Source organism: Myotis brandtii, unplaced genomic scaffold (assembly GCF_000412655.1).
Source record: "Myotis brandtii unplaced genomic scaffold, ASM41265v1 scaffold247, whole genome shotgun sequence".
NCBI lineage: Eukaryota > Metazoa > Chordata > Mammalia > Chiroptera > Vespertilionidae > Myotis > Myotis brandtii.
Genome location: NW_005359352.1, coordinates 1,024,951 through 1,044,603, shown reverse-complemented (window position 1 = coordinate 1,044,603; position 19,653 = coordinate 1,024,951). Strand labels below are relative to the sequence as shown.

Genomic DNA, 19,653 nt, shown 5'->3' with positions numbered 1-19,653 from the left:
TGGGGATCACTACTACATTTTATATAAGATAAAAGGGAAGTATCAATAAACTTCAGAGAGTAGTAAATTCACCTGTCCTTTAAAATACAAGTATGCCATTGTTGCAAAACCATAGTAAATGGTTTATAAAATGCAATTTTATTTTACGTTACTCTGCTGTTACATAGGGCATAACATTTTCAAAGGCTTTTTTGGGACTACAGTCAATGATTAGCAACACACAGTAGTGGCCCAACTCTCTAAATAACAATCGCTAAACAAACTGGACACCTCTCACATGTGCACAAATCTGCATGGAAAAGTACTAAAATTTTAAACTTGGGACTTGTGTACTTTATTTCCCCATTCTACGGTATTAAGAAATGACATGCACTTTAATTTGCCAAAAGCAACGCTTGTATTCTGGCAGCATCATGCTACTTTATTGTCTAGTAAAGTGAACACCAGAACTACAAAGGCAGAAGGTGTAAGTGAATTTTTATTAGGAAGGGAAGTTGTCAACCGAAACAGCAGCAAATGAAGAGTGAATGAGGAAACTCCCTGTTGTCACAGCTACCCAAGACCTCCACCATGTGTGACACAGGAGGCTTTTCAATTTGTGACCCGCAGCCCAGAATTATCAAATGCTTCCCATTCAACCTAATACTTCCGGATTCCTGCCCAAAAGGAATACATTAAGAACATGGAAACTTGCTCACTGATAGGAAACCCCCAAAGAGTAAGGGAGGGAATGTAGAAATTAAGAAGTTATGTAAAACACCCTTTAAACTGTAATTAACTACGTTTTCAGATCTTCACAGTAATACAAAACACAGTCACTTGCAGAACTGGTTCAGATTACTTAAATACCAAATGCATGTTTAGTCCTCTACGTAAGTGTTTGGAAGGTACTTGTGTTTACGTGAAATGGAGCTATTAATACTTTTCTACAGCAGTGACGGCACACCAGGAGGGCCAAGACAAACACAAATCAAGGAATGGAGTTTCCCACAGCTGCAGTGTGAAGAGGCCAGGAACAGTTGGTTCCATACACGTGAATGGTTTCTTTGCTCTAGGAAATCCACATGGAGGAAGGAATGGAGATGTGCACAGGTTTCTGGAGGGAAGGAGGACGCCACCCTGTCCGCGGTCAGTTTTCCGCGCCTTCTGCCGCGTCACATTCTTCTCCCGCACTGTCCGATGTCCATAACTAGGAAAGAAAGCGGACTAGGTTACTACTTCCAGATCAGACCATGACACCAAGTCCTGCCGTTAATATCAGAATGTAATTCCGAAAGCACTCAAGTATCTGAACAACAGACTGAAAGCTAGTTCTCAAAACCCAAATACCACCAACTCCTCCCCAAAGTGACCCCTGCAGACTGTTCACAAAGTGACACACACACACACACAGACACTACCGAGTAGCTTTTAAAGCTTACTCTCTATGAGCACTACAATTTCAGAAAAAAGCAGGCAACATCCTTAGAATTGCTTGCTCTCTCATTCCCAGCAGCCCAAAGCTCTGCATGAAAGCACTACTGAAATGCCATTTGAGATTAGGGGGAGGAGGACTGTGATCGTAACAACTGTTTCCAAGTGTCTGAAGGGCTGTCACACAGTGAAAGCCAGCGCACTGAGGGCTGCCGCAGAGGTGCGCGTGGAGACACACAGAGGATCCGTGAACAAGGTAGGGTGTTAAAACAAATCCAATGGATCCGAAGGATCGAGTTTTAGGATGCAATGAGGAAGTGAAAATGGAATAGTCAATATTTATCAACTATAATCAATAGCTCACAAAATGGATTTCTATTAGACCAACATCAAGACACTGCTTGAATTTCACAAAAGCTGGAATCTTATATAATCTTTAAGCTATTGTTAGGATACTAATATAAATAAAACAATATCCCTGAAGAACTGTCTCAATAAGAGAGAAAACAAAACCAGTGAAGATACTGACAGCACCAGGGTGTGTCTGGGAAGAGGTCCGATCGCTCAGCTTGCCTTTCTTCCACAGAAGCGGTTTATGCTGTTCATTCTTCTGTAACTGAGAACTACAGGGATTTCTAACGGTTGGGAAGACAGTGCTTTCATAACTTCCCTGCTCATCAAAGCTGAGCAGATATGGTGCTGGGATGAGAAAGAATCCTATCCAGCAAAAGTGGAAGCCCCAGCAGGGCTTGGGGAGGAGAACTACATTTATAAGACGGGGAGGAGGGGGGGGTCCCTTCTTCCAGTCGGTCTAAGGTTTTGACACATCAAATTTACTTGAACCTATAGAAGAAGCTAAGTAAAGCTCAACCTGTATTTTTTTTTCTTCATTATTTTTTCTATTATCATCTGCTTGTCCAAGTAGTAGGAAAAGAAATAAAGAAAAAACAAGTTAAGAACATCATGTTCAGCTTGCAAAGGAAAAGTTGATTAGAACAAGGCATTTCACGTGACTTTGGAGATGCTTAGATGCCTACAATAGTGCCTACCTGGCTATGGCTACTATACCCAAAGGAAGAAAATACTGAAACCACCCAAACTCTCCACATGAGTGACTTTAACATCTCCACCCCACGAAACAGTCAGTGACGTGAACTGATTATGAGTTCCTGCAACCTCAGTACCATCTCAGGAGGATCTGATAAAATACCCATTTGACTTGAAAAACCTACCTACGAAACCCTAACAAGCATGTAATACTTTTATTTATGTATCCATAAATTGATTTTCTAAGAGAAAGTGTAGCTATTAGATAACTACCCCAAGCAATAGGGAGCCCGAAATCTATATATATAAAAGACTAATATGCAAAGTATCCCCTAGGGAGTTCAACTGGGCATTCAATTGCTTGCTGTGACATGCGCTGACCACCAGGGGGCAGCGCGGACCATGAGGGGCGAGCAGCTGAAGCTGCGGGGCGCTGAGGGAGCGAGAGGAGGAGTTGGGGAACCTGATCGCCAGCCAGGCCTAGGGACCTACCCATGCACGAATTTTGTGCACCGGACCACTAGTAAAATATAAGCACTTTTGTTCCTGAAAAGGAAGTAAAAATATGAACAACTCACTGTGAGGTTGTCCCTAAGCAACTGCATGATGAGGGTGCTGTCTTTGTACGAGTCTTCATTCAGTGTATCGAGTTCTGCAATGGCCTCGTCAAAAGCCTGTAAGATATTAACATCCATGGTAAACCATATTCGTATCAACGCAACCTGGTTAGTCCACAATCACAAACCATTTTTAAAAAGTAGGTGAACATTCACTTTATGCTCTGCTCTAATAAAAAATAAAACGATGGAATCAGATTCTCAGTTTAAGAACTTATGAGTATGACTTGAAACTTAAAAGCTATGTGTACTTAATCAGTAAACAGGCACTTTTTTTTTATCCTCCCCTGGGGATATATTTATAGATTTTAGAGAGGGGAAGAAGAGAGAGAAACATCACTATGAGAAACATCAATTGGTTGCCTCCCATACGTGCCCCAACCGGAGATAGAATCCAAACCTAGGTATGTGCCCTGACCGGGAATCGAACCTGAAGCCTTTTTGGTGTGCCGGGTAACGCTCCAGCCGACTGAGCTGCCCGGCCAGGGCACAGGCACCTCTTAGTGCTTCCACAGGACACAGCACAGTAGCTATGCCCAATATACTTCTCACCAGTAAGAACTAGAATGTACTTGCAAAGCCTCTCTGGTAGTCTCCCTTTTTTAAACACCGAGGAATGCAGCTACGCTAGCAGCCAAACCTGGCAGGCACCCCTCCATTGCTTCCATCCTTCTTTGATTACTCTGATCATTATGCTCTTTAGACAGATGTTACTGCTGACAGCCACAGTTGGGAGAGAGCAAGATATTGAGAGGGGTGGTGGTAGGTGGTCGTGATGGTAAGAAAAAGGAGAAGACAGCCAAATAAAGATAGAAATCATCCCTGGGTATCCAAGTAAATAAAACGCCTGTACATTAGCTGTCTGTTATCTCCAATAGCCGCCGCTAAAGAGGGGTTTCTGGACCCGCATCTCACCGTCTTGGCCAGCGTGCAGGCGAGCTCGGGGTTATTGAGGATCTCATAGTAGAACACGGAGAAGTTGAGAGCCAGCCCCAGGCGGATCGGGTGTGTGGGCTGCATCTCCTTCTTGCTGATATCGAAAGCCTCTTGGTAAGCCCCTTGGGAATTGTCTATCGTTTCTGTGGAGGCAGAAGAATGAAATAAAAAAGCAGGACACCGAAAATACCACCCAGTCCACAGCACATTAACACGGCGAACGTACGCCACCAGCTCTGGGTAGAGCCAGACGCCCTCTGTAGCCTTCTTTAAAACCACAGCAAAGCAAAACATTCCCTTGTACTGAGCATTCAGAACCAGTTTATAATGTTGTTGGCTTGTCATCAGCTTCACCAAAAACAACGTAATATAGTACATCAGATTTTTACATCACTGGGGCTAAAACCATTTTCTTCTTTCATGTCTTTTCATTTTATTACTTGGAAATACAGCAATTAAAAATAATTTGTTATATGCCAATAATATCTTAATAAAGCGGGGGGTGGGGGAGGGGAATTGGTTATACCCCTTCTCAAAATAGTGAAAACACTTTACAAACATCACCACCACCAAAATCTCTATTTTTGTGACTTATTTGGAGAAACAATACTGATCCTTGGAATCAAGATGTATTATGTGAAAAGCAATATAAAAGTGCCAACATATAACAACAAAGTCTGCTCTGACCAGAGTTTGATTACTGGCCTAATAAAAACGTCACCTTCCTGGAAAAAAAAATAAAAAAAAATGTTGCCTTGGAAATACTGACCTAACAGAAATTCAATGCTCCCCTTGCGGCCTGAATGTGTCCTTCCCCCTCTGAAACGGCGCATTTACTGATGGAAACATGGCTGGTGTCGCACAACACGCTAAGGAGCTCCGGCTGCCTGGCCCTCAAGGAAGCACTATAATGAGCAAAGCGTCTCAGCTCCTAGGCCAGTGGTTCTCAACCTTCTGGCCCTTTAAATACAGTTCCTCATGTTGTGACCCAACCATAAAATTATTTTCGTTGCTACTTCATAACTGTAACGTTACTACTGTTATGAATCGTCATGTAAATCTCTGATATGCAGGATGGTCTTAGGCAACCCCTGTGAAAAGGTGGTTCGACCGCCAAAGGGGTCACGACCCACAGGTTGAGAACCACTGTCCTAGGCTGTAATACACACCGTCTACAAGTTCTAGAAGGTGGAGTACTATGCATGGGACTAGAAAATGCCAGGAAGCCAGAAAGAGTGAATCAGACTCATGCTGGGGCCAACGCGCTGATGTGTGAATGTTCAGCTCTGCCATGTTCAATTTTGCTTATTTTTATGGCAACAGAAATTATACATCAATAACACAATAAATTTAGTTACAACGGGGTAACTAATTTTCTCTGTATATCTTGTGTGATAAAATTTGTAGCAGAAACATACACACATTTAATAGGATCTGTATTATACTCAGCTACCATACTCCAGGAGATGGAGTTCACTGCTAATGTACTTCCATTTTTTAAACAATCAAGCTAGGCAATTCGGTTATTCTTCTCCCCATGTCTGTTTTTTTGATAAATTATGTACCGGCACTAATACTCTCATGTTACCTCCCCTCAGAAACCTGGTTATATGTAGTTAGTAGACGATGTTATCCTTCAAAGCGGGTAGTGGCTAACATGTCAAACAGAAAGGCACATCCTGTTTCTATACTCTGTGTCCTCTCTCCCAGGTGAGTTTCACGGTGTATGACACTGAAGGTCCTAACGAGATCACCCTAAGCACATGCAGAGAACCCCGGGGCTGAAAACACGGTGCCCCAAACCCTAAAGCATAAGCCATCACGCCTGTCTTCAACAATGTCTTGTCAGATTAAAATCAGAACGTCTGCATTTAATTTTTTAAAAAGAGCACATAATGTAAACTCATGACTATCCATTTTTGAAAACATAAGGCAACATTATTAATTTTTTTTTTACGTAGATTCCAAAATGTTTCTTAAAGTTACAAAAGGCCTGGAGACTACACAGAAGCTACTATCACCGTGCCCCATTTACCCTCCCTTCTATTCACATTTTAGCTTTACCCATAAACCAGTGCACTTACGTTTTCGATCATCACCACATGCAACTTCAGCAAGGTACCGGAAGTAATCGCCCTTCATTTTCAGATAGAAGACCTTGCTCTCTGGATTAGTTGCGTTGGCTATTAAATACTTATCCAACAGTTCCTGAAATGAAACATGAGGCACCAGTGAGGCATCATTACCGTCCAGAACTAACAATGGTATGCAGTTATCGGCACGGTGACCACAGCACACCACCCCGGACAGAGCAGGAGCTGGAGCAGGGCCCGAGCTGCCCTGGTGAAGCCTCGGCTCACAGCGAGTCACTCCGTTCTCACGGCAAAGCTGGGCCACACCAGACACAAGCAGCAGCAGCCTGCCTGCTCCCCGTCACTCAGCGCGCGAGTTAGACGAGACCCCGAGGGGCTCTGCACGGTGCCAGCTCTGCTGAAGACGTCTTTTACAGTCACACAAAGACCTATGTGGTACCTTTACTACCCGGTGCTTCGAGAGTCAATACGCAGGAGAGAGAGTGACAGCAGAGAAGAGTCTGACTAGAATGAGGTCTTGAGGTGAGAAATGTGATTCTAGCACCAATCCCTCCTAAACCACTCAACCAGATGTGGGCGTCCTCACAAAGACTGGCTTCCCTTAAAGAAATAAATACATAAATTTGTTTCTTTATTGATTTCACAGAGGGGAGAGGGTGAGAGAGAAACATCAATGATGAGAATCATTGATCGGCTGCCTCCTGCACACCCCCTCCTGCAGATAGAACTCGCAACCTGACTGGGAATCAAACCCTTGACCCCCCCATGCATAGGAGGGCACTCTAACCAACTGAGCCACACCAGCCAGGTGATGTACAACTTTCAATAAAAAAACAACAACACAAATCTCAATACAGACCAGAGGAAAAAACGAAACGACAGTGGCTCACTGGATCAGAAAATCTTTCCATGTAAGGTAAAAAGTCAGGGTGGGGGAAAGGAATCAGTTTTAGCATTTATATAACTGAAAGTTCCCTCACGAAATTCTCCTGTACATTATTCCTGTCAATTAAGCAGGCGTTCACCTTTGTAGCTTTTTAACCAGCAAAACTTATGATTCTGGGAGGTTCGAAAGCTACAATTGGGGCTCCCCCAGCGCTGAGTAGAACACAGGTAGTGCGTTCCTTTTTGAGAATCTGAAAGATTTGTGAAGTCAGTGTACTTCCTACCCAAGTTACAAGATGAACTAGTAGTAACTGAGAATACTCTAGCAAGAAACCTCAAATATGAGCAAAGTTAGAGGAAAGAATAGGGAGAACTAGCGGTAATGCCACACTAAGAGCTTTGAACTTTTTTTTTAAACAAAAAGTTACCTATAAAAAAAAAAGTCAGCTATGTGTCAGACTGTGCAATTGTACATAATTCAGACAACCAATTGTACATAATAACCCCTTTCATAACTAATATTTTGTGACTCCTTAACTATCCTAAAATGAAATTAGTAGCTAATAATATATTTACATACAATTTAAAATATACACCAATGTCAAATGGGGGCACCATTAAATTTTTTAATAAAAAAAAATATATTCCCCTACCTAGCCCATTTGGCTCGGTGGATAGAGCATCGGCCTGTGGACTGAAGCACCCCAGATCAATTCCAGTCAGGGCACACGCCCGGGTTACGGGCTCAATCCCCAGTAGGGGGCGTGCAGGAGGCAATCGATCTATGATTCTCTCTCATCAGTGATGTTTCTATCTCCCTCTCTGAAATCATAAAAATGTATTTAAATACACACACACACACACACACACACTAATGTTCTAAATAAGATATAAGGTACAAATGAAAGTAATTTATAATAAAACAGTAAGCATTTCAATATGTAAATATCTATATGACTGGCCTTGGCCGATATGGCACAGTTGGATGAGTGTCATTCCATGCACCCAGACTGGTTCAGTTCCCGGTCAGGGCACATGGTTTTGGTCTCAATCCCTAGTAGGGGGCATGCAGGAGGCAGCCCATGGATGTTTCTCATTCATGTTTCTCTCTCCCTCTCCATTCCTCTCTAAAATTAAGAAACATAATCTAGTCAGATGTTCACCTCTAAGAATCACCTGCAATGCCAAGAACCTTTGAATACAGACTTGCACAGTCTGTTCAACTACCATGAATAGCCTGACCAGGCAGGTTACAAACAAAGCAAAGTAAAATCTTTGATTTTTACATGGTAGTTGCATTCCTGGTTAATTTTGTATGCATTAAAACCATAAAAACAAACAAACAAGAAAAACTGTGTGTTTAAATGTAAAACAAAATTAGTTTTTGGCCTCAGATGAATACTAGTAAGTTTCTACCTAAATGAATGAGCGGCTGGACACTCCATTACACAGCACTACCGGATGTCTAGTGTCATGATCTCCATCCACTCCGTGTCAGCAGAGCCCTCCCCACCCGAGGAGAGACACCGGGTGGGTCGAAGGCACACACAAAAGTCCTTTGGGTGCACAGCCGAGGAAACAACGATTTTGTTAAGCAATTGGAAGAATTTTTCTTAAGAAGGTATCAAGTGAGCTGCGTCTTAAGGGTAAAATAGGATTTTACCAATAGGCAGAAGCACCGGGAAGTATTCCAAGCCAGAGCCCTGTGGCAGGAAAAGGCACAATTGCACAAGAAGGGAGAAAGCCACTGAAGATGGTCATCTTTTTAAAAGAGAACCTCCCCAAACCACCAAGAGTACATCTTTAAAAGGCACCAAATGTCATATTTACCAGAGATTACATCTGAACACTTCAGAATAATGAGCGCTGAAATGATAACCTAACTCTAGAGTCTGTCTAGATCAAGTTCCTTAATTTCCTCTTCTGTAAAATAATCAGAATCCCCTCCAGTTTTTAACCTGTGTAACTGTAAGGCACTAAATCCAAAGGGCAACCTGTTAAGCAGATCAACTTCTAGATAAAAACGTGTCCTTAGTGGTTTTCATTCATGAAATTCTGTTCAGCATCTGGCTTGGTGCCCATCACACGCCAGGCTGCTCTGTCAGATGGCATCAGCCGTGGCTGGCAGCCTGCTGGAGTGCAGGCAACAGCAGCACACATGGTACGGCCTTAAAACGATACAGCAATTTTTTTGAATTACTTTTTTGAAAATTCTTTACTTTTTATCAAAGCAATAACATGCAATAGTCAACCATCACACTAACAATTCTAATGAAAAGCCTCCCCGTTCTGTTCGATCGCTGTTTCATTCCTTCAGCGAAGTTTTGGGTGTTTTTTTGAAAAATCATTACTTTATACTGGCATCTCCAGTGCAAATTCAACAGCACAGCATTATTCCTCCCTTATCTATAGCTTCTCTTCACACAGTAAGATGCTGGTTTCCATTTAAATAACAGGTAACAAATGTACATCACACAAGTTCAAAAGCAAAGTTTCTCTCCCTTTCCTGGGTCCTCATCGACATGCAGTTCTTCCCTCCCTCAAGGCACCCGTCACCATCAGTTCCGTGTACATTCCTCCAGGCATTTTATACATGTAAAGTCCACACATGTCCCCCTCCCGCATGTTAGCATTCCATATACATTGCTCTTGCTTTCCCCATAGGAATCCCTCTAGTAATAATCACTCCATGCCCACGTATTATAACTGCTTCATATATGTGTCACACTGTACAGTATTCCACTGTATGGGCATAAGGTAATTATTTAAATAGTTTCCTGATGAACATTCAAGTTGCTTCAAATCTTTTGCTACTTCCCACAATGTACCGAATGCATCTGATCTGTAAGATAAACTATAAACTGTCCTCCTGGAGGCAAATTCCACTTACACTCCCGCTAGCAAGGTATGACTGTTCCTATTTCTCAACATCCTTCCGAACACAGAGAATTAAACTTTTCCATCTTTTCCAACCTAATAAAAAATATCTTAGTATAGCTTTATCTGTAGTCTTCTAATTTTATAAATTACGTTATAAATGAAATTGAACATCTGTATGTCCTTTTCTATTATTAACTGTTTTTATCCTTTGCCTTTCCTAATGAATTATGTCCTTACAGATTTGTAGGAAGTCTTCATATGTTAATATTAGTTCATTTTCCAGCTGAATCTCATATGAACTTCATGTATTTAAAGATTTTGTCTGGCAATAAAACTGCACTTATTAATATTAATATTTATTATATTAAATCAGAGAGTATTACCAAGATTTCAGACAAATATGAGAAGCAGAAGTTAATGTGACTATTCAATTTTAGAACAAATAAAATATATGAGCAGAAGACTTGTAATTGCAATATAAGTCTGAATGTGTATTTAGCGGATTGTCTACCTGACCATATGAAATGGTTAACACATTTTAAATGTTACCTGAAGAGCAGTATATCAGATTAAAACACACACACACACACACACACACACACACTCACTCACTCACTCTTAGTATGGAGTACGTATCACCACCTTAACGTAGACTCTCAGGTTCTGGCAACACAGTGAGAGGGAGCAGACTTTCCCTTCTTCTAAAAATAATCAAAATGTTCAACAGAAATAGATAAAATGGAAGAAAGAAATATAGCAGAGCACCAAAGGGCAAAGAAAGATACCAGGCACTAGAAAAACGAAACAAAGAACTAACAGTGAACATTCACAACACAATGGATGGTGTGAGGGAGCCGGGCCTAGAGAAACTGCATCAGGCTGTGAGGTGGCAACAAAGCTACTCCCTGGGCATCTTGGGGGCAGGAGGGAGGCCCAGAGGGTGTCGTCTCGCAGGAGGAACTGTGTAGGTGCCATTCAGATGTTTATTTAAGCCCCATATGTAAAGCCACAGGCGGAAAATGGGTGTACAAGCGGGTGGAGCTTAGTGTGCCCAGCAGCAAACCATCAGAACCCAACACAAAGACACTTCCCCAGTCCAAGGCACACACAAGTCCCACAGAAAAAAGCTCCATTCATATCATTAAAGTAACAGAACTCCTCGGGGGCAGATTCACCAAAATGAGGGGTCAGCAAATCAACAGATGTTAGTCCCCAAGAACTTAAGAAACAAAGAGTGTGTAATAAAACATAAAGTATGCTGAAAATGACGAAAGCATCTTTTAAATATATATATATATGTATTTTAATATTTATGATTAAATAGATGATGCCCAAGACTGGCTTCAAAATAATGGCAGGAATATGTGTGGAAATATAAACAAAACAGAATTCATAATGACTGAATTATGAATTTAGGTTATTTATTTCATTAAAATAAGCAAAAAGATTAAAGAAAGAAAAAGGGGAAAAAAGGAACAGAAGCTAGGGAAAAGGACTGGATACAATGAATCAAGAAAAAAGACAGCTTGGAGATGTAAGGAGAGGGAGAAGGGCTTTTATAATTTAAAAAACAAACAAACAAAAAACCTCACAGAAAATTGGTACAACAGAAGGCATATTTAAAAAAAAATACTTGAGAACACAACAAAATGAAAAAATGTTGATAAGTAAAAAGATGCAATTAGAAAGAAATATCTGATACGTCAGCTAAGATAATATGCAATACCAATTCCAGAGGAGAGAATAGAAAGAATGAGGAAGAGATGTAATTCAGAGATAATGGTTGAGACTCTCACAGTAATAGTATTAAGATAATTTTCATAGTGGAAAAGCACACTAAATCCCAAGGAAGAGAAAAATAAATTCATACCTAGACCACCATGAAAAATTGTAGAATGCCAAGACCAGAACAGTATGCTCGCTTTGGCAGCACATATACTGAAATTGGAACGACACGGGCAAGATTAGCATGGCCCCTGCGAAAGGATGACACACACAAAAAAAAAACAAAAACGCAGCAACCAGAGAAATCAGAGAAATGACATGTTACCTATAAAGGGAGAAACAGCATTATGTTTTCATCAAGTATCTTCCAAGTGCTGAGAAAAACAACTGTCCGGTAGAATTCTATAACCAATTAAAGGTATCGTATAAAAGCAGGTGCAAAGCAAAGACATTTTCAGACAAAGACAGAAGTTCCCCCTCAGACCTTCCCTGAGAGTGTTTGTAGAGGAGTAAGGAATAATGGGCTAAAGAGAAGTCACCAATTAGAATAATCACAGCAACTATCAAGCAACTAAAAAACTTCTGGCCATCATCCGTGAAGTTTCCACTCTCCCAAAATGAGCAACACAGGATCCTTAGAAGATGATGAGTAACTACATGTGCTACTTCATGGTCACAGAGGATAGTGTTTCAAAAGCTCCTTGTACTAGTTGTGTGCAAAGGACTGAGTTGGCTATTAATGCACATGTTTCCCAACCTTTTAGAGGATTATCTAAAAGTAAGGACAGCCCAGCTAGCGTGGATTGGTGGCTGATCGCGGACCGTAAACCAAGAGGTCACTGGTTGGATTCTCAGTCAGGGCACATGCCCGGGTTGCAGGCTCGATCCTCGGTAGGGGGTGTGCAGGAGGCAGCCAATCGATGTTGCTCTCATTGATGTTTCTATCTCTCTATCCTTCTCCCTTCCTCTCTCTCAAATCAATAAAAATGTTTAAAAATAAATAAAATTAAGGACATTTATGTTTTTTTCTTTAAACAAGAAAGTGTCTGCCTTTAAGGCTACACTTTCTAAAATCTGATAACTATAATCTGCTACTAGGAGAAAATATTTCATTGGAACAATCAAAGATCTCAAACATTTCAATAACCTACTATCCATTTTAAGATAACTGACAAGATGTGGGTTCATTTGAGATTTTTTTGTTTGTTAATCCTCACCTGAGAGTATTTTTTCCATTGATTTTGAGAGAGAGAGAGAGAGAGAGAGAGAGAGAGAGAGGGGAAAGGAGGCAAAGAGAGAGAAAAAGAAACATCGATGTGAGAGAGACACATAGACTGGTTGCCTTCCTAATGCCCCCCAACTGGGGAAGGGATGGAACCTGCAACCCAGGTATGTGCCCGTGACCAGAAAGCGAACCCGAGACCCTTCAGTGGGCCAACACTAACCACTGAGCACATAGACCAGGGCCATTTGAGATTTTACTGGCAACATTTTAACCAAATATCTACATGGTAATTACTCACCAATCTGCCCCAAACCTAGCCAGACAATTTACTTTTACAGCTCTGTGCCTCAGTTTATTCATATGTAAAACAGAAGTAATGACAATCCCTACTTTATGGGGTTGTTGTGAAGGTTAAATAAGTGAATACAAATTGCTTAGTATCCTGCTTAGTATATAAATCTCAATCACCATGCACACAGATCTTTCTCTAAAGCAGCGGTTCTCAACCTGTGGGTCGCAACCCCTTTGGCAGTCGAACAACCCTTTCACAGGGGTCGCCTAAGACCATCTTGCATATCAGATATTTACATGACGATTCCTAACAGTAGCAACATGACAGTTATGAAGTAGCAACGAAAATAAATTTATGGTTGGGTCACAACATGAGGAACTGTATTTAAAGGGCCAGAAGGTTGAGAACCACTGCTCTAAAGCATCAGACCAAGTGCTCATATATGCACTGTACACACACACACACACACACACACACACACACACACTCCCCTCTGACTAGGCCATTGGGACTTTAAACTTACTCATTTAAGGAAACATTGGCTTCATAATCATCCAGGCCCTGGATGTAAATTTTCTCCAAGTGCAGACTTTGTTTGGAGAACTTCTCAGACAAATAAACAAAAGAGGTGACTTGGGAACATATAGCTCCTCTTTCTTAACTATGAACCACGGAAGGAAGGAGAAGGCTGTATTGTCTGGATTGCACACTGCTCCTAGCTACCCAGGCTCATCAGCGCGAGCGACCTCTGACTCTTCTCCCCCACTCCCACCTGAGCACAGGCTGTCACAGAATTTAATCTAGAACTTCCCAGTCCCACTCCTAGTCCTATACCCGAGTGAACCATATCATTTCACCTCAACGAATCCAATAACTTAATGGAGCTACCAGGCTTAGGGCTCTTCTTTCTCTCATCCATTTTGTGCTCTGTTGCCAATTAACCCTCACTTCCTTTCTGGGTATGTTAATCTCCTGCAAAAACCCCAATGGCCTGTTAAAGAACTGACTTGAAGCCTAGCACTTACAGTCCTCTATGATCAGGCTCTAACCTAGAGCTTCCAGCAAACATAAATGGCAAAGCGATACCAATCCCTGCCTGGCCAGTGTGGCTCAGCGGTTGAACATTGACCCATGAACTGAGAGGTCACCAGTTCGATTCCTGGTCAGGCACATGCCCAGGTTGTGGGCTCAGTCCCTGGTAGGGGACATGCAGGAGGCAGCTGGTCAATGATTCACTCTCATCATTGATGTTTCTATCGCTCTCTCCCTCTCCCTTCCTCTCTCTGAAATCAATAAAAACATTTAAAAAAAGAGAGAGAGACCAATCCCCTGAGCCATAATAACCACAGGGTGAAGCTGAGGGGCGGGGGTCATTTTCCCCCGTGTGCCATACAACATGGTTCTTTTCCATGCACCACAACACGAGTGGGGGACAGTCTTAACTGACTGACATCCAACCTTATTTCTATTATTACCATCCCCGCACCAGCAGAAGAGCATGAAGCAGCAATGTGGGCCTCCCAAACACTTAAAGCGGCACTCCAAGGGGCAGAACACACAGGCAGTCACTATGGGAGATGCTAGGAATACAGCAGCTCTCGGGGATGGGCGGGATGAGAAAGCAAATGCGATGGATTCTCCAGCACTATTAAGGGAAGGGGGTACTTGGGGCATGCACAGCCTTCCAAGAGCACCTGTCCGGAGGCTGATCACAGTGGTGGAGCGTCCAGACTTTAAGATCATCCAACTACCGCCTCCTGGTTTCTGCGACCACCAAGCAATCTTCTAAATGCTAACCCGCCTGCAAGCAAGACACATGGCCAGACCACGACTCCGCCCAATTCCGAATTCTTTAAGTTCCCCCCTCAGCGTGCCAACAAATTAGACTGGAAGCCCAGAAGGCCAAGGACAAACCCTGGACATAAGCGCACGCTATTGTTTTACCCACGTGGCGCCCCTGAAAAAGTGTTAATGGGCCTTCAATCTCCAACTTCCATTTATTAAAACTCTGGAGCATTCATGAATGTGAATGTGCCTTCCTGGGAGAAAGGGTTAATTAACATCAATATTTGTGTAGATGAAAATCCACCTTTTATAAAGTGTTCAAACTTTTGAGATATAATTCTAAAAGTAACAAAAGACTAAAACCCAACACTGGCTGGAATATTTGTCAATTAATAAATTCAAATTACTATTAACGAATGTCACCCCAATACATTTAATTAAAAAAATAATTAAAATTAATATGGCCCTGGCTGGTGTGGCTCGTTGGTTGGAGCATCATCCTGTGCACCGGAGGGTTGAGGATTTGATTCCCGGCCAGGGGACATACCTAGGTTGTGGGTTCAATCCCCAGACGGGTGCATACAGGAGGCAACCAATCAATGTTTCTCTCTCTCTCTTCGTCCATCCCTCTCTAAAATCAACTTAAACACACACACACACACACACACACAGCAAAACACCTAATATAAATTAATGTGTCATGATGAATTGTCATATGGTCAGAGAATTAATACGGATTCCTCAGACACAAAGGGGTATGTGCCACTGTAGTTATACGTAGTGAACGTAAAAATAAGTCAGATTAGTCTATGCAAAGTGGCTAATTACTTTTGGGGGCAAAAGAAAACCAGGGGATAACCAGGCAATGGGAAGGGGGCAGAAACAGATGAAAAGAATCCAAGGCTCTCAATACAGAGAAAAAAGCTTTATCTATCTTCCTGCCCCAAAATTTTCTAAACTCTTTCTTCTCCTGGTCCATAAGCTCCCTAGCTCCACCATATCCCTTGACCCAGGCAAAATGATCACCAATGACTAGTATGCAAGCAATAAACATGGTTAGACCATGACTCTGCCCAATTCCTAACCAAGGCTATCAGCATCTGCTACAGCACAGTGGTGCCTTTTAGGGGCTAGGATGGCCCTGTAGTAAGCACAGAGTATCCCCTCTGCTCCCCTAAACAATCAGCACTTGAATCCCAAACAATAAAAATGGTTTTGTATAGGAATGTTCATCCTGTCTCCCACCTCAGCTACAGAGCGTTACAACTGCAATGGTAAGGACACACAACAGAGAGTTTTAGTTTTAGCCTCTAACAAATAGCGGAGTGTGTGTGACTGTCATGTGCCGATATTAAAGAAAATCAGTCTTTGCCCCTTACTTTCCCCAAAGCAGCTGAGCCAATTCCAGGTATTATTAGAAACAAAGGTAACGCCCAGTCCTTTGTCTCTGACCTCTGTCTACTATATTTCCATATCTTAGCAACTGAGCAATGTTAGCAATATAGAAATGTTATACACCTGCTTAGATTCCCAACTCTCTAGCCAAGATATATACAGGTTTACAAGACACTTTAATACATACATCCACTGGTGACACTTAGTACTACTTTCTAAATATATCAACTTGCCAAAAAAAAAAAAAAAAGACAAATACGCAATTGTAATTTACCAACAGTGACAGATCAATACTAACAAAGAACCAAGGCAAATACCCATCTCTTTACTTCCTTTCCCTTAGAGCAGTGGTTCTCAACCTTCCTAGTGTCTCGACCCTTTAATACAGTTCCTCATGTTGTGGTGACCCCCAAACAAAAAATTATTTTCGTTGCTACTTCATAACTGTAATTTTGCTACTGTTATGAATCGTAATGTAAATATCTGATATGCAGGATGTATTTTCATTGTTACAAATTGAACATAATTAAAGCATAGTGATTAATCACAAAAACAATATGTAATTATATATTCAATATGTGTTTTCCAATGGTCTTAGGCGACCTCTGTGAAAGGGTCGTTCAACCCCCAAAGGGGTCGCGACCCACAGGTTGAGAACCGCTGCCTTAGAGACTTGCAATTTACTAGTATCCAGAAGCTACTGTAGCCACTGATTTGTGAAGGAAACGACAAATGATAGTGGGAAAACAAGTTTTTCTTTTTAAAGAAACAAAACAACCAAAATAGTAAGTCAAATCTCAGTTTGGTCGTCATAAGTAATCCAAGTGAACAGACATCCTGATACCTAATAAAAAGGATGTTCTAATAATTAAAATAGGTCAAAACTGCCTTGCTAGCTTAGTAAATAGGTCAAATTCTGCTTTATCCTAAGAACTCTATTAAAAATAGATAATAGCTTATGCTAGTGAAGATACCAGTGCACTTTCACATGAGCTGTCTTTTATAAGTCGGTGACAAACTGAATTAAGCCATTTCTACCGTACATTACAGAAACCACATAATGATTACAGATGAATTTTTCCACCTGTGGCTAACCCACGCCACATACATTGACCCCTGTTGTATTACATACAACCCTCTACTCCAGCCTCTGGCCTACCAGCTTTGTTACAGGGCACAAAGGGAAGAACAGGGTCAACGAGAATTTTGAGGCTATGGTAGGAAAATTATTCTGCACTTGCAACTAAACTTAATGGGTTACTGGGAATATTCAACTGAACTACTGAGTGCAGCACAAAAATAACCTTGAAAAATAAAGTACTGCTCCATCGTTTATAGAGGGAAAAATGAAGTCCTTATTCTTACACACCCTTCACAGCTTACCCAGAGAGATCTGAACTGGGCACACTTTATTAGAGACAGCCACAGAGGAATGCAAGACACCGGTAAACTCCAGACAATGCAGAATTGGGCCTCATTAGTAGACTTGGTGAGAAAGAAAAGACTACATTAGTATAACAACACATTCTTTTATGTGGAGAGAATCAGAGTAAAGGTAAGAAAGTACACCACACAAGAGAGAACCCTGGGGAGATCCAGGCCACTGAAGACGAGGGAAGGAAGAAACAGTGAGAAAGGAGGCTAGAGACAAAAGCTGGAAGGTCTCTAGTCCCGTTAAGGAACTTGGACTCCATCTGGTGTGGTAATGGTTGTGAAATTTTAAAAGCAGTCATTATTTCCTCCCCCAGGTCTTTTAAAGTAAAACCAGTGCCTAGTAAAAGAGATAAAAGCAAGCCACTCTAGTTGAAGAGCCTGGATGCACAAAGGCGTGAATCCAGCATTTCCATACAAGACAGAATTCAGAGACAGGAGCAACGATCTCAGAAGGGGGTGTGTAAAAGGCTGTACAGTAAAAGGCAGTGGGAACGGAAAGAGTACTAATGTAATAGCTGAATTTGAGTTCACAGCTAACTGCTGAGTAACTAAACCTTGGTTTCCTTCCAGGTAAACCCACCTCATCTACCTGTGATTGCAAGGAAAGGGACCTGAAAGTATTAGAAGTTATAATTTTAACTATGGGACGAGTACAACGACACCTAAATTGTACCTTGTGGGACAGGTGTGATCTCAACATTTAGGAAAGGGAACGGCTTTACAAATGAGAACGCAGTGGTGGGAGGGAAGCGAAATACAGGAGTGTTTGGGTAAACAATTTGGCTGGAGCACAAAGAATGAGGTGATTATAAGTTTTCCTGAAGTACCTTTTATGCCAAACCACTTCTGATTATGTCATAAGCTGAGATCTCAGATCAAGAATATTTTTCATATGGGACAACCGGATAGCCACATGAAAAGAATGAAGAAGGCTAAGGCTGGACCCCTTCCTCACACCATATGCAAAAATTAACTCAAAATGAACCAAAAACCATAATATAAGAGCCAAGACAATAAAACTCTCAGTGAAAGCGTCAGTGTAAATTTTCATGACCTTGGATCAGGCAGAAGCACAAGCAACCTAAGAAACAAACTGAATTTCATCAAAATTAACAACTTTAAATATTTTAGCAAGTGTGGGAAAGGGGAGGAGGAAATAAAACTTCCCATGGTGCCATCAGCACAGCAGTACCCCCTTATCCATAGTTTTGCTTTCCTTGACTTCAATTACCCATGGTCAACCCCAGTCCAAAGATATTACATGGGAAATTCCAGAAACAAACAATTCATAAGTTTTAAATAAGTTTTCAATTGCATGCTTTTGTCAGTATTGTCATGAAATCTTGTGCTGCACCACTTCGTCCTGCCCCAATGTCAATCACTCCCTTGTCAGTGTCTACCCTGAATTAGCTTCCTGCCCGTCAGTCTATCAGCAGCCATCTCAGCATCAGGTGGGCAGTCAGACTGCAATGCTTGTGTTCAGTAACCCTTACTTTACCTACTGATGGTCCCAAAGCACAAGGGAAGTGATGCTGGCAATTCAAACATGCTATAGAGAAACCATAAAGTGCTTGCATAGTCTCTATAGGGTTGGGTACCATCCACGGTTTCAGGCAGCCACGGGGGGAGGGGGGGTCTTGGAATGTGTCCCCTGTGGCTAAGGGGGCTAGGGGGACTAGTGTAGTTTGATAAAGTCACTTCAATATATACCACTTCCGCCCTGGCCGGCTTGGCTCAGTGGATAGAGCGTCGGCCTGGGAACTGAAGGTTCCCAGGTTCGATTCCGGACAAGGGCACATGCCCGGGTTGTGGGCTCGATCCCCAGTGGGGGACTTGCAGGAGGCAGACGATCCATGATTCTTTCTCATCATGGATGTTTCTATCTCTCTCTCTCCCTCTTCCTTCCTCTCTGAAATCAATAAAAAT

The 19,653-nt window shown here is 41.9% G+C and overlaps 1 protein-coding gene across 1 annotated transcript in view; it reads right to left on the bottom strand.

Moving 5' to 3' along the window:
• Nucleotides 1-879: 879 nt before the first annotated feature.
• The window catches only part of YWHAQ (tyrosine 3-monooxygenase/tryptophan 5-monooxygenase activation protein, theta), a 23,936-nt gene continuing 5,162 nt past the window's right edge, over nt 880-19,653 (bottom strand). The window contains exons 2-5 of the mRNA XM_005867238.1: nt 6,098-6,221; nt 3,993-4,156; nt 3,039-3,134; nt 880-1,189 (exon numbers count right to left, since the gene is read on the bottom strand). Coding sequence (XP_005867300.1) covers nt 1,130-1,189; nt 3,039-3,134; nt 3,993-4,156; nt 6,098-6,221 — 444 coding nt within the window. The 3' untranslated portion in view covers nt 880-1,129. The remainder of the gene's footprint in view (nt 1,190-3,038; nt 3,135-3,992; nt 4,157-6,097; nt 6,222-19,653) is intronic.